At 35.0% G+C, this 11,972-nt stretch overlaps 1 protein-coding gene and 1 long non-coding RNA gene across 2 annotated transcripts; both read right to left on the reverse strand.

Moving 5' to 3' along the window:
* Positions 1 to 557: 557 nt before the first annotated feature.
* Positions 558 to 2,668, reverse strand: LOC121297282. The gene is made up of 2 exons (XR_005947147.1): positions 2,586 to 2,668; positions 558 to 1,073 (listed from the first exon to the last, which is right to left on the reverse strand). It is a non-coding gene; the product is annotated as an uncharacterized LOC121297282 (long non-coding RNA).
* Positions 2,669 to 6,011: 3,343 nt separating this feature from the next.
* LOC121297286 (scrapie-responsive protein 1-like) lies at positions 6,012 to 10,942 on the reverse strand. The gene is made up of 3 exons (XM_041223526.1): positions 10,773 to 10,942; positions 9,807 to 10,055; positions 6,012 to 7,994 (listed from the first exon to the last, which is right to left on the reverse strand). The coding sequence occupies exons 2-3, from the start codon at positions 10,043 to 10,045 to the stop codon at positions 7,940 to 7,942; spliced, it is 294 nt and encodes a 97-aa protein (XP_041079460.1). The 5' UTR covers positions 10,046 to 10,055; positions 10,773 to 10,942; the 3' UTR covers positions 6,012 to 7,939.
* Positions 10,943 to 11,972: the final 1,030 nt, after the last annotated feature.

The raw sequence follows: 11,972 nt of genomic DNA on the forward strand, positions 1-11,972 counted from the left end.
CCACGCTATAATTTTTTTTTTTTTTTTTTAAAGTTTAAACTGCTGATACCTTATGAATACCTGTGCAAATCCCAGTTTCCTGAAATCGCACACAACTCTCCATGCATATACCAGAAATACATTAAACAAAACAGTTTCTGAATTCTTACAGAATATTAGAAATAGCATATACTTATAATTGCCAAGTAATTTATTTGAGGTGATGTCCCACTGATATAATGTTATTGTAAGGCTGGATGACGGATCCTAAATACTGACAGTATACAATACATTCATAATTATATCCAGTTCAATGAGAAAACACAAAACGATAGCCATTGTTTTCTTTGTGACAAAAATCTAAATTGAGGTATGGAACCAATGGTCAGCTCTATTCAGTGTGCTGTTTTCAATACATCTAAAAATGAAGACATCAGTGCCATTTTCTCATTGTGCATCTTTTTCAGTGTGTCCATGGCCTGATGATGCTCTGACTCTAGGTCCTCCTGTAGCTGCTTAACAAGAGCCACAATCGCTGATAGCTGTTCCTTCTTTGAAGACCTTTTTGCATTCGCTTCTTTCTTCACATTAGAAACATGACTGTCTTCTGTGGTGTCACTTCCTACAACCCTCTTTGCCGGGATGCTTGATGACTTTCCTGATTTCCTTTTGTTAATACCACATGCCTTTGATGCTACAGATACCGTCTCGACACTGGGCTTCAATCTGTACACTTCTGAAAGCTTGTAGAAAGAACAAGTGCGGGGACTGTTGCCAAATACACTGTTATGGGCAACAGTTTCTATATATTTCTTTGTAATATTTTTCCACTTATGCTCAGTCTGTTGCACCGTTACTGACATTTTGCAGATCTTGATCAGTTAATTTGTAATTTCTGCCCATACTTCTTTCTTTTTATGTTTTTGAGAAATTAACTTATGTTCATAATGAGTGTGGAGACTTATAAGAGTCAACACCATTTCTCTGCTCCAGGAGGTCACACCAATCTCTGCTTCATTAAAACCTGCCACATCAGTAGAGTGCTCTAACTCCTTGTTCATCTCTGGAGTATTACTTGAAGCTGGTGGATAGTCCTTAAAAGGGGAAGGAATTTGTGATAATGACAGATAATAATTATTTTAAAAAACACAGTCATTCTATTTAACTACATGGGTTTGAAATAATTTGGAAATTGAAGTACAGGTGATTATCTATTAAGGAATACCAAGACACAACGTTGATATAGGAATACTTTTCTAATATGTATGTATTCATTGAATAAATACTACTGTAGATTAATAAACAAATTAAATTGTATAACCAGTTGAGATGTGAAAGAAATGTGGGGCACAAGTACATTAGTTGATGAACTTGATTAGTTGATGTCTGTTAACAGACCTGGCCTACTCACACTTAGAGACTTCTGCTGCAATGGCTCCATAACTGTGGCCAATTCTGCATGATAACTGTTATATATTTCTTTATCCTCTGCATTTACATAACAACTTATACCTTTTGGTAATATAATCAGACAGTAGTGACTGGAGAGCTCTCCTTCCATTGAAAAACAGAAATTGTAAACACAAAAATAAGGCAACTAACAGGTTGTTTTCATTGCTACTGGTGAAAAGAAGATGTGTGGTCTCCCTCCAATACACAAAAAAATATTTTTAGTTTCACTTTAATTTCTCTCAAGTCAAACACTGACTAAAAATACATTGAGGCATTGTATTAATATAACAAAAATTGAAATGTGTGTGTTTTTTTTTTTTTTTTTTTTTGCAAAGTTTTTAAATGGTTAACTATTCTTTTTTTAATTTTTAGTAAAAAAAAACAAAAAAACAAAACAAAACAATATGGCTTCAGCCAACTTTTTCAACGGAATAACGGGTTAAACAAACTTGACACGACTGGTAAACACCAATGTTTAGTGAAACAAAGTACTATATAACATTTTTTTCAAAGAATTCAGTTTGAAGACAGCGGTGCAATAAAAGGTAGATATGAATGGGTTGCGAAACGTATCTGAACGTAAAATTATGCCTATGTTTAAATTATTTACGGTACAAGGGAACACATTTTAAAACGTGCAATTTACTTTCATTTTTACCATTAAATTACAAGATGTAATTTTATTACAGTAAAATTATAAAGCTATATGTCTATGAGGGCATTTAAAGTAAAAGTCACAGTTGTAAAATATAATAATAATAATAATAGTTTCGGTTTTTCAAAACACGTTTAACGCTCTCAAATCAAACTTGTTTGTCCAACATGGCCGTCTGCTTGGTTGAGTTTGTTTATTCTTCTCGAGTTTTATGCATGTAAGATACATTTTTATTGGAAAGTAAATTTTAAATATTTTAAAGTCACGATCAACTGTAATGCAAAATACAGTACTGTGTGCTTTGTACCACTGCCATTTTCCTTAGTAGATTACATGGGCGGGTCCAAGAACCAGTTCCCGTTCTCCCTTGTAAAACATGCAGCAATGGTGTCAGTTTCGGGAAACCAGTTTCAGTTAGGTGTTTTCAACTGAGAATTTTTTTTTTTCTTTATAATAAAATATCCATCACCACTTTCACTGAAAATAGAACTAAACGTACCTTTTTGTCTTAAAGAAAGAATGCGATCCTGAATCCAAAATATGTGTTCACCAGTGTGCTTTAAATTTGGATAAAAAAATAACCATATTACATATTACTATGTGTTGTGGGGATTGTAGTTCTGTAACGAATTCGCCATGAGGCATATTTCATAAGAATGACCACACTACCCACAGTTCCTGCCGTTAACTAAAATCATGCGCACTTAAACCTCGTGTGTGTGCGTGTGAGTGATGGTTCTACATGAACTGTAAGAGAAACGACTGAGAGAAATATGATTTCCCCATTTGCAACATTTAATTTAAACTGTCCATAAAGAAGTATTTTCAGGAGAGGAAATAAGTAAAATTGATGTTTATTGTAACCAAATGTAAACTAATCCAAAACTAACTTAGTATCTCTAGGATACATATACTTTTTTTTTTTCATTTTCAATTCCACTTTTTTTTTATGTTGTTGTTCATAAAAGTTACTTGTTTCACACTGCATTACGCCGGTGGACATTTGCATCAATGGTCTGTTTTCTTTTAGATTGTGACTTTTTGTAATAGTCCTGTTTAAATTAAATAACATAACATAAATGCGCGTTAATTGTGGAATTAAAATGCCGCGCAGCAGTGTCTCAATTTAATTGTTTTCTGCACTCGAGCTGTTGATATATATATATAATATATATATCTATTCTACTATAATAGCTCTATATAGAATATATATATATATATAGACACACACACACACACAAACACATACTAACTGAAGTAATGAAGGGCTATATGGAAGACGATAGGGTCAAAGGTTTTATTGCTGGAGGTCCAAGCTTGGGGCAGCTGCGCTGTCTGGAGGAGGAAGAGAGGTGTAATAAACCCGCAGGAAGTGCCAGCTTCAGGGCAAAAAAAGCATCTCCCAGAGGAGAGTTAATCTAGCTGTCGTACTGTTCAACGTGTCGATAGTGTGTTTCACGGATCACAAGTTATTTTTAAACTTAAATGAAAAACACGATTTTACAGTTTTCAAATACTGAATCACAACCTTGCAAAGTTTGAGCAAATGTTTCATTTCTTAATTTCATATCTAGCAGAAGTATTTTTTTTTTTTTTCTAAAAAAGAGTAAAATGTAGTCATCAAGGGGGAAAGTGATTTTGGGGAATGTAAACGAACTCCTGAGAAAGTGTACTGCATAAGATACTTAGGAGTACTGTAGAAACACTAGATCTTTTGCAATCAAAGAGAACCTCACCCACTATACAACAAGTATCTTTAACTATCTGATAAATCATAAACTCGTTGGGATGCGACTTACTTTTTTTTTTTTTTTTTTAATGTACCCTTTGAGCTATAACCCAATAAAGCTAATAAATAACTTTACACTGCCTAATTGTTTTAATCTCACCATGGCATTAACCATTTTTTTTCTCTACCTCACCATTAGCCAATAACAATTAACCATATTTGTTTTACATTGTAGCCAGATTTACCAATCGATTAATGATGCATGTACTTTACACAAACTGTGACAGTTTAATACAGGTTTCACTGTAGTCACTGTCTGTAACAGGAAGACTTTCTAATATATTAGTCCATTGTGTTATTTCAGTTAAAGGAGATACTGTATAATGTTTAGCTGTCTGGTTGTCTTCCAAGTTTGGCAAGTTACTGCTGTGTGGTAACTGCCTAGTCCATATAAAACAGAACAGTTGGTACTGTGTATCCCAGTTGTATCTTTTGATGGCTCAAGAGATATGATTGGAAAAATGTTTGCTCATATCCAAGTTTAGCTTCTACAAACCAATGATGTTTATTTTTTAACAACATTTTTTTTTTTTTTTGTAGAATCATGCATTTAAATGCCTAGGCTTTAAGAAAACACTTTTTGAAACTCCAAACACATATTTGTGTGGGCACTGGAATAAAGAATACATGTACCTGCAGTTTGTGCCCAGAAACTAGATCATGGGGCAGTCAACTGATGTGCACTGCCATATGGGTGTCAAATGTGCAGTTTTGAAAAACATATTTATTTATTTATTTATTTAGTATATGCAAGCTGTGATTTCAGTTTGTGTTGTAGTTGCTTGGTCATTTCACCTGGAGGGTTAGATTTTCCCCATCAGTGGTTTCCTTCCTGTCAAAATCAACTAGCTGCTTCTCCTTTTGACCAGCATACTGTCAGCCAGTAACATGCTTTGTCCCAGATCAAATAACCCAGGAAATGGAAGTGAAATTACAGTTGCTTTGACATGTTTCTTTCAAAAAGTCACATTTGAAACCTATGTAGGAAATGGAAGTGAAAAAAACTTTTTTTTTTTTTTTTGTTAATATATTTTGTTAAATACAATTCATTGTGTGTGGTTCATTCCTTAATTGGCTAGGCCACTGCTTATAAATGGAATGAGAGTGGGACAAATGAAAGCTGCTTTTGCTTGCTGAGCCAGACCCTGTAAGCCCAGCACCACTGGCAGAATGTAAATGTGTTTTTCATACTTTTTTCCAAATCATGCCTATGCTAACATTTTTAAAAAATAAAATCTCTTAATTTCTAAATTAATGTTTTTCCCCTCTAGGCTAGGCATCTGTATATTTGTGATTTTCACAAAAGCCTAATTCAGAGTGTAAGAAGTAAAAGGCGGAGGAACGGCAGTGATGATGAGGATGGAGGAGATTCGCCTGACCTTGACTCTCATTCCCCAGAGGTACCATAGCAGGGCTTTATAACGGTTGTGCTAATTGGTTTGCTGTAATCTTGAGTATGTGCTGCTAAACAGAAGTTGGATTTAATAGGTTGTTCTCTGATATTTGCTATTTTCACTCTTTGTTTTGATAGTATTGGATTTGTTTTGTTTAGCTTACAACCAAACCTGAGTTTTTCTGAAGCACAGATGCTTAATACTTTCAACATTTAAAAGTTGTGGGAATTATACAGTAGGTACCACTAAACAATAGAACTTTGGAATTATGCTTCAGTCTCATTATTTGTTCACTATACATTTCAGTTCATATACAGGTACATTTATGTTTCCAAAACTTGTTGTTGAGCTTTATTTATTTTTTAAATCTTTTTTTGTAATTCTGTTGCCTCAAAGTTATAGTATTGTAGTGTAGTCCATGCTTTTCTTTTCCCTTTTTTCCCCTTTTACCTTACTTTAAAAAAAAGTTTCTATTCTGTCTTTTTCCCATTTCGGAGAGACGCGTTTTCTTGTTGGGCTATCTCAGCGAATCCTTCAGGATTTACATCCCAAAAATAAAATTCCAGCCATCAAAGTTCAACTTGAAATAAAAAAACTTTTTTTTCAATAGACTGCAAAAATCGAGATTTCGTTGCTCACCGCAGTGGAACAACAATTCAGGTACTGCCACCTTATCTGTGGAGGAAAATTAAATGGGTTAGCTTGTTTCTAAAATAACTAGTAATGATATATGTTCTTAGAATCATGTTTGTTATAATTTTATTTAAAAAAGGAAAGAAAGCTGAAATTCTGTTCAATTTTATTTCTTGCTGTCACAATATACAAAAAAGATACTTTAGGGATTTTTCAGAGATAACCGATGATCTTTTGTTTCTATTATAGCAACATTATTGTAAAATAAAGAAAGAATGAACCTCCGCTCACAAGCAGAACTGCCTTGGTATTTGATTTACTGTATACAATTAACATTGCTATAGGCATTTTATGAACATTTTAAAATGCTGTTTTAATGGTGTAAAAATACAAAAATAAAACATGTCTAAAACTTGTAAGCTAGATGCAATTCATAATCATGAAAAAGAACTGGAAGTTATTTCAATTTATCTGGGAAGATAAGAAATAGCACAAGGTCAAATACATCTTCTAGGTATTGTAATAACTTATATGGACATGATATTTGTTCTTTAATTTCCAGTTTACCAGTCTTCTGTTTTGGAGGTTGACTTGTTCCTGTTACAAGTAAACACACTGAAGCGGTACAAGAGACACTTCACTTGCGTCGTGGGCTAGTCGACGAAACAGCGAGGACGAAAGGTGCCCACTTGAAGACCCCAGAGATGTACCCTACTTAACTCAATCCAGACGGTTGTCATGCAGATGCGCTGGAGACCACACTATGATTGGTCCCTGGAGCCAACATCGCAGCCGTTATGTGTGCTGATGCGCTGGGGAGGCAAAATAAGCCGATCTCTGGAGCCAGCATTATACTTCAGTTGTCAACACCAGGCAAAATATCTACATAATCAGATGGAAAGAAATGCAAATGGATGGAGATGCAGATGGATCACATTAGTTTACTGTAAAACTACGTCTTAGGTGGCACTTATCTTGGCAAGATCCGGGTTCAAATCAGCATGAAGTTTTAAGATCCACTCTCATGTAATGGAAAACATAGCATCCAGAAACGTACTCCTTGTTAGAATTGCATCTGACATGCCCTCAATCTGCATAGCCCCTTGTGATCAAAACCACCCAATGTGTTCTGGTCTCTAATAGAGCACTTGCATACAGATTATTATTGGACATTTGGGTTTCAAGTGATAGGAGTACAAAGAAAACATAATTTATGTTATCTCAGTAGAAATGTCAATAGACAATCATACTCTGGAGGTGGTATTATGGGATCTGAACATAAAGGGATGAAAAAATAAGAAACACTGGCAGTTCCTCCCAACTTAATATGTTACTGGGTGTGGTAAGTGGAATTCATGACATACGTTTCTGGTTGAGCCTTCTGTATCAGAGACTACTGTTTTGAACAACAGACTTTGTTTAGACTTTTCTGAAGATGCACCAGTATTTTTTAAGAAATGGTCAACTACGTCCAGAATAATTTAAAAAGCCAGCAGACTGAATTTGTACTATCCTGACTGTCCGTGCTTCTAAAGCATGTTGGCTCTGTTTTGGCAGATGTTCAACCCCTGTAATTTAGGAACAGTCTAGCAGCATTACTTAAGTAAACATACAGTTTTAATCAAAATAATTGTTTTTTACAACAAGTTCATAACTTTAAATTGCAAAAACAACAGGTCAGAAAAGTTCTACATTCGCTATGCCACTGTCTCTCGGCTTGTGAAACATTTTGTAATTAAAGTATTACTGTATAATCACTAGATAATTGTATTGTTAATGATTAAACGATATACTATATACTTAGTTTTCTTTTGTGCCTGAAATTATATAGAGCTCTCTCAAAAAGAACCCACATTAATGTGACCAATACTAAGAAGTTGTACAAAAAATTAGCAAGTTGTAAATATACTGTTGTATCATTACACTACACATCAATACATGTTTTAAAAAGTTATTGGTAGGCAGTACTAATAAAACAATTTCTGTTTCATTGTCTGGATTTCAATCCTGATGTTTGTTGATTTTGTCGAGATCCCTCTATGGACTCTTGCAGGGAATCACAAATGAGATCTTCGGTCCAAAGAAAATGTCCCTGAAACAGATTGTAAATTAGCCATGATTGAAAGAATTAAAAAGTTCCTCCAATTTCATAGGTTGTATATATATATATATATATATATATATATATATATATATATATATATATATATATATATATATGAGAGAGAGAGAGAGAGAGAGAGAGAGAGAGAGAGAGAGAGAGAACTAAGAAGATATAAATTAATATAATCTGGGGATAGCGATTGGTTATAAAGGGGTTGGGGCAGCATAACAATTGCCCCACAATGCCCAAACTTTGCCCAGTGTGTGTGGGTATACTTTGACCGATGTATAATGATCAGCTGAGTTTCCCAACAGTGCTCTGGACACAAACAGAACAGCATTTTACACGAAACAGTCTAAGCTGACAACAATTCTCCGAAGAAGATTAGTTTTTCACAGCCTGTGTGTGGTTGTTGTTCCACAGCCACGGATGATGAAATGGTTATATATAATCGAGGCATGTTTTTTCTATTTTCTTTCTGTAAAGGCCACATCTTGAATTTAGTTTTTAGCCACGTGACAAGGCATGTGTTGGAACAATACATTGCATAGGAGAGAGATGTGGGAGAGAACCATTATCATGCCAAATGGGGATTGAGTGCGTTCTGATACAGCGGCAACAATATCCATGGTTTTAAGAATTGCAGTGAATGTTATTTGAGGCAAATGAAAAAGTCTTTGTTGGGATGGTCGTTATATTGAGCTGGTTACATGAGAGACTATGTTCCTAACATTTGTCTGATTTATGCTACAGTACTGTTTTATACTAGTATTTATTGTCTACTAAAATTACATAATAATAATAATAATAATAATAATAATAATAATATTATTATTATTATTATTATTATTATTATTATTATTATTATTATTATTATTATTATTTCATTGGACATGATCGAAGGCTGCGTGGAGAAAAAGACTTCAGGAATTGATAATAAAAGATATGTGCTTATAATAACTCAGAGAAGAGTAAGGAGATTCCACTTAGCTCGCAAGAAAGCCGCCCTCGCGGAGGTGATAGGCTGGGAATCAACCGATATTTCCCCTAAGGGGGTTCAAGAGAGAAATGGGAAGAGCGCCGGGGGTCCCCCCTGACTCGCGGAGGCCGAACCGAGCGGTGACTGTGCTTTTAAGGTTGGGAAGTGAGCTTCACATAACTCCAAGAGGGAGACCGTTGCAGAGGAAGCGCAATTGCATAGGTGGAGTATCCGAATAGAAACGGATAGCGTCTTGGGGAAGGAGTGGAGGATGGTGGAAAACAAAAAACGCAAGAGTGAGCAAATTCAAGCTTTGGGGTTTAAGCAGGTGATCAGCAGATGTTAGTGGTAGGAAGGAGGTAGGGGGAGGAGCCCTCACTTTTGCAACCCCCCCACCCCCGAATAACACATAATTTCACAACAACAACAACAACAACAACAACAACAATAATAATAATAATAATAATAATAATAATAATAATAATAATAATAATAATAATAATAATAATAATAATAGAAATACAAAAAACAGTATTTTTTAAAATTTATTTTGCCACATAGTCTGTTACATATATGTGTGTGTGTGTGTGTGTGTGTGTGTGTGTGTGTGTGTGTGTGTGTGTGTGTGTGTGTGTGTGAATACTGCATACTGAACTGGAACATAAATTAAATATAAAATCGCTAGTACAATGCTCCCACTGTTTGTGGTATGCTATGGGGAATCACATCACTTGCCATGAGGCGCCGGCTGTGTGGACAGAAGGAATATTCTGTTTTAGTTTTGGCCTGGGCTCCCTCTAGTGACGATAAAATTGGCTTACCTTGGACAGCAGAGCAATTCACTGAAATTGCAGTAGCAGACAATTTCGCAGCCTTCGCCCTCCCAGAAATGATCCCGCAGAGTCTTTTCAATGGGTCTGAGCGGCTCAATTCCATTAGGGATATTGTGGCAGTTTCGGTCTTTTAAAATCTTCTTGTAACATGACAGACGACTGAAAGGAATCGCATCTATTGCCAGAAATCCAACCAAGAAAGCAAGAATTGCCAGTGGTGCCTTCATTTTGATCACACTGCAGAGGTGTTAGCAAAAGCAAAATAAATTTACAGTATGAAGAAATATCAGTGAAAAAACTCGTTTACAGAAAACCTATCCTTCAAAAATATGACCAACATTTTCTTTATATAGTAGGTTACTGTTATTAAAACGTTAAGTAAACCACTAGCAAACTGTAGATGTTGACTGTTCGCTGCTGAAAATTTCGTGGAACAGTAACCTTCTGCTTTAGCAATAATATCGCGTAGGAATAGATCTACGTGAACGCACATGGCATGCAATAAACAGTTTATGGTTCCATGCCTGTGGGTAACCATGTGCATATCACTGTTTCATCGAAGAAAAATTACAATTTACAATAATATATATATATATATATATATATATATATATATATATATATATATATATATATATATATATATATATATATATATATATTGGATAATCTTATACACCTAAGGACCCCGTTGTCGTATACAGTCAATCTGACATAATGGAAAAAACTTTTGTATTCTGAAAATATGACTTGTTGTGTACCAGGTTTCACAAAAAAGAAAAACAAAAGAGTGTGACCACCAGAATGTTTCCATCCCCTGGTGGTATAGTAGGTAGTATCCTGGGGTAGGACACAGGGATTAATTCCGCTATTTTAATACTGTTTTTTTTTTTTTTTTTTTTTTAGTGTTTTACTGCAGACATGTTCTATAGTAGAATGTAAAAAAAACCCTACCTTTTACTGCACAGTGCTCTCTTCAGGGGTGATAACAGATTACTGAACAAATTTCTAATAAATACGGTTTGTATTTAAGACGTACAAACAGGTCTTTGTCTTGTTCCGTTACCAGCCAAGACTGACAGGCACTGGGCATGGAGTGAAATAAGTACTGTACCTCCTTGAACAAGCTCCCTCCTTAAGAAATAAGTTACACCCAGTGAATCAAAACACAACTGATCCACAAAACAAACCATACATTGAGCCAGTGGGGTACTAGACTCATTCCAACCCACAGGAAATGGAATATGGGGTAGGTGGTTTCCTCCTAAAGATCACTGTTCATTGCTATTATCCCATCTTGCAATTGGATACATTTTTATGCTTTTAAAAACTGGTGTGATTGTATAGTGGTTGTCAGGTTCACAGTATATTAATTGAAACATTTGAAATTATTTTAGAATAATGTGCGTAATTATTTTACTGACACCATATTTTGTAGAACCTGATTTATGGTTCTATTCATACAACTATTGTACCAGTATTATTAATGCCAATGCTGCCCAATGGCAGCATCTTACTCGGATTAGTCACTGGATCTAATTCAGTGAATTGATGATTAAAGGGGGTGTTCCAGCCCATTTGAGCATGTGCCTAAGAAGGTGTTAGGAAGACAGACTAAAGAGAGCCCACATTTTAAAACAAAAGAGAAGACTACCCTAAAACAATCCTGCAATTTGCAACATGACTGTACACTAAGCGAGAGGGTATTTCTGCTGTTTTATTGTTGATTTTGCATTTTGCAACATCGATAGTATTTCCTGCCCATCTCGCGTCATAACTCGGGTAACTCAGAAAAACATGGAAGTGTACTCGAGTTGGCTGTCCATGGAAACGAGGTACATTATACCAGCACTAAGGGCAGATTGAGATGGCTTTATGAATTGGGTAGAAAAGAAAGGTTCCAAAAAAAAATAATTCTGGCACAGTAAACCTGTTTGAGAGCTTTATGAATCCACCCCATTGCCTTCTAATTGTGCTGCCAACCTTTTAATCCAAGGAGGTTCCTTTGCCTTTGTAAAATAATATTTAATATTTAAAATAAAGTGTCATAAAGCATTGTGAAATCAGGCAAGAACAATAACAAACAGACGAACATTTTAAAGATTATTAGTAAATGGTAAATACAAAAGAATAATCTTAGGAAAAGCATTGTAA

Source organism: Polyodon spathula, chromosome 2, assembly GCF_017654505.1.
Source record: "Polyodon spathula isolate WHYD16114869_AA chromosome 2, ASM1765450v1, whole genome shotgun sequence".
Classification (NCBI taxonomy): Eukaryota; Metazoa; Chordata; class Actinopteri; order Acipenseriformes; family Polyodontidae; genus Polyodon; species Polyodon spathula.

Coding starts and splice junctions, on each gene's coding strand:
- LOC121297286 (XM_041223526.1), bottom strand. CDS start 10,045: ATGAAGGCACCACTGGCAATTCTTGCTTTCTTGGTTGGATTTCTGGCA. Junction 7,995..9,806: donor GAATTGCTCTGCTGTCCAAG/GTAAGCCAATTT, acceptor AATCTGTTTCAG/GGACATTTTCTTTGGACCGA.